This window comes from Mus caroli, chromosome X (genome assembly GCF_900094665.2).
Source record: "Mus caroli chromosome X, CAROLI_EIJ_v1.1, whole genome shotgun sequence".
In the NCBI taxonomy this organism is placed as follows: domain Eukaryota; kingdom Metazoa; phylum Chordata; class Mammalia; order Rodentia; family Muridae; genus Mus; species Mus caroli.
The window spans coordinates 132797702-132799048 of NC_034589.1; the positions used below are offsets into that span (position 1 = coordinate 132797702).

General features: G+C 38.8%; 1 protein-coding gene across 1 annotated transcript in view; it reads left to right on the top strand.

The window, feature by feature from the left end:
* Alg13 (ALG13 UDP-N-acetylglucosaminyltransferase subunit) overlaps window positions 1–1347 on the top strand; it is a 55812-nt gene that overhangs the window by 32362 nt on the left and 22103 nt on the right. Inside the window, 2 exon segments of the mRNA XM_021153662.2 lie at window positions 560–673; window positions 1070–1211. Of these exon segments, the coding sequence (XP_021009321.1) occupies window positions 560–673; window positions 1070–1211 (256 nt within the window).

The window sequence follows — 1347 nt, forward strand, 5'->3', positions numbered from 1 at the left end:
GTGAGCCACCATGTGGTTGCTGGGATTTGAACTCTGGACCTTCGGAAGAGCAGTCGGGTGCTCTTACCCACTGAGCCATCTCACCAGCCCTACAACTTTTATAGTAGAGAACGTAGTGCTGATGCATTCTTACCCTTACCGTTCATTGGCATATTTGCATTTTCATTGTCTAGAGACATGTGAAGAATTGAAGAGATGCTCAAAGATAGAATGCCATCTGAAATGAATATTTATATAAAATATGTGTTTGTATCCATTAATACTATATAGGCCCAATACTAGTCAAAGTCTTTCTTGTTGAATGTTTTCAAAAAACTTCGTTAATTCTACTTAACTCTTGAGATTGGCAAGAATTGAATAATTGTTTTTCTTTCTTTCTTTTTTTGGTTTTTCAAGACAGGGTTTCTCTGTGTAGCCCTGGCTGTCCTGGAACTCACTCTGTAGACCAGGCTGGCCCTCAAACTCAGAAATCTGCCTGCCTCTGCCTCCGGAGTGCTGGGATTAAAGGCGTGTGCAACCACTGCCCAGCTAATAATTGTTTTTCTTTGTTTATTCTTAGGGATTCGTCTCACTTAATAAGCAAGCAAAACTTGCCAAATCCTAGAGTTGGCTTTTGCTCTGGCTCAGGCAGAAAGTGCTGCCAGAGCTATGATAATGTCTCCTATAGGTCTCGGTGAGTATTAAAAGTGTTGAAAGTTAAATGAAAACATCTGTGTGTGGTTTTATTGCTAAACAATGATAATGTGCACCAACTTTGTAAAACCTCAGTTTGTGACTGGAGAGATGGCTTAGAGATTAAAAAAGTATTGGCTGTCTGTCTGGAAAATTGGGTTTAAATTCCCAGGACCCCCTGGTAGCTAACAACTATCTCCAACTCTAGTTCTAGGGGATATGACGCCTTCTTCTGATCTCTCACATGGTGTACAGATAGATAAACATTCAAGCAAAGCACACATACACATACGTTAAACCTCAAAACCTCTGCTTTGAGATATTTATCTTTCAGTGAGAAATTAGAAGCAAAGTACTACCATGTAACGTATTTCCCCGTTTTGATTTTCAAATTAAGTTCTTTTAGGCGTAGCCATCGTCAGATGCATTGCATGAATAAGGGATGCCAATATGGTTTTGCTCCAGAGAATGGAGTGGAAGAAACTGTTACATTTTATGCACTTGAAGAAGGGAATGAGACTGCTTATTCAACTTTACCTGTAAGTGGGTGAAAGCTTCGGTGAAGAAGCTTTTTAAAGGTTTTATATAGAAATGTTCCACCCCCACCTCCCCAAATCCAAGGATTTCTCTTAAATAGTATATCAGAATTTAGTTTCTTTTTTTTTTTTTTTTTAA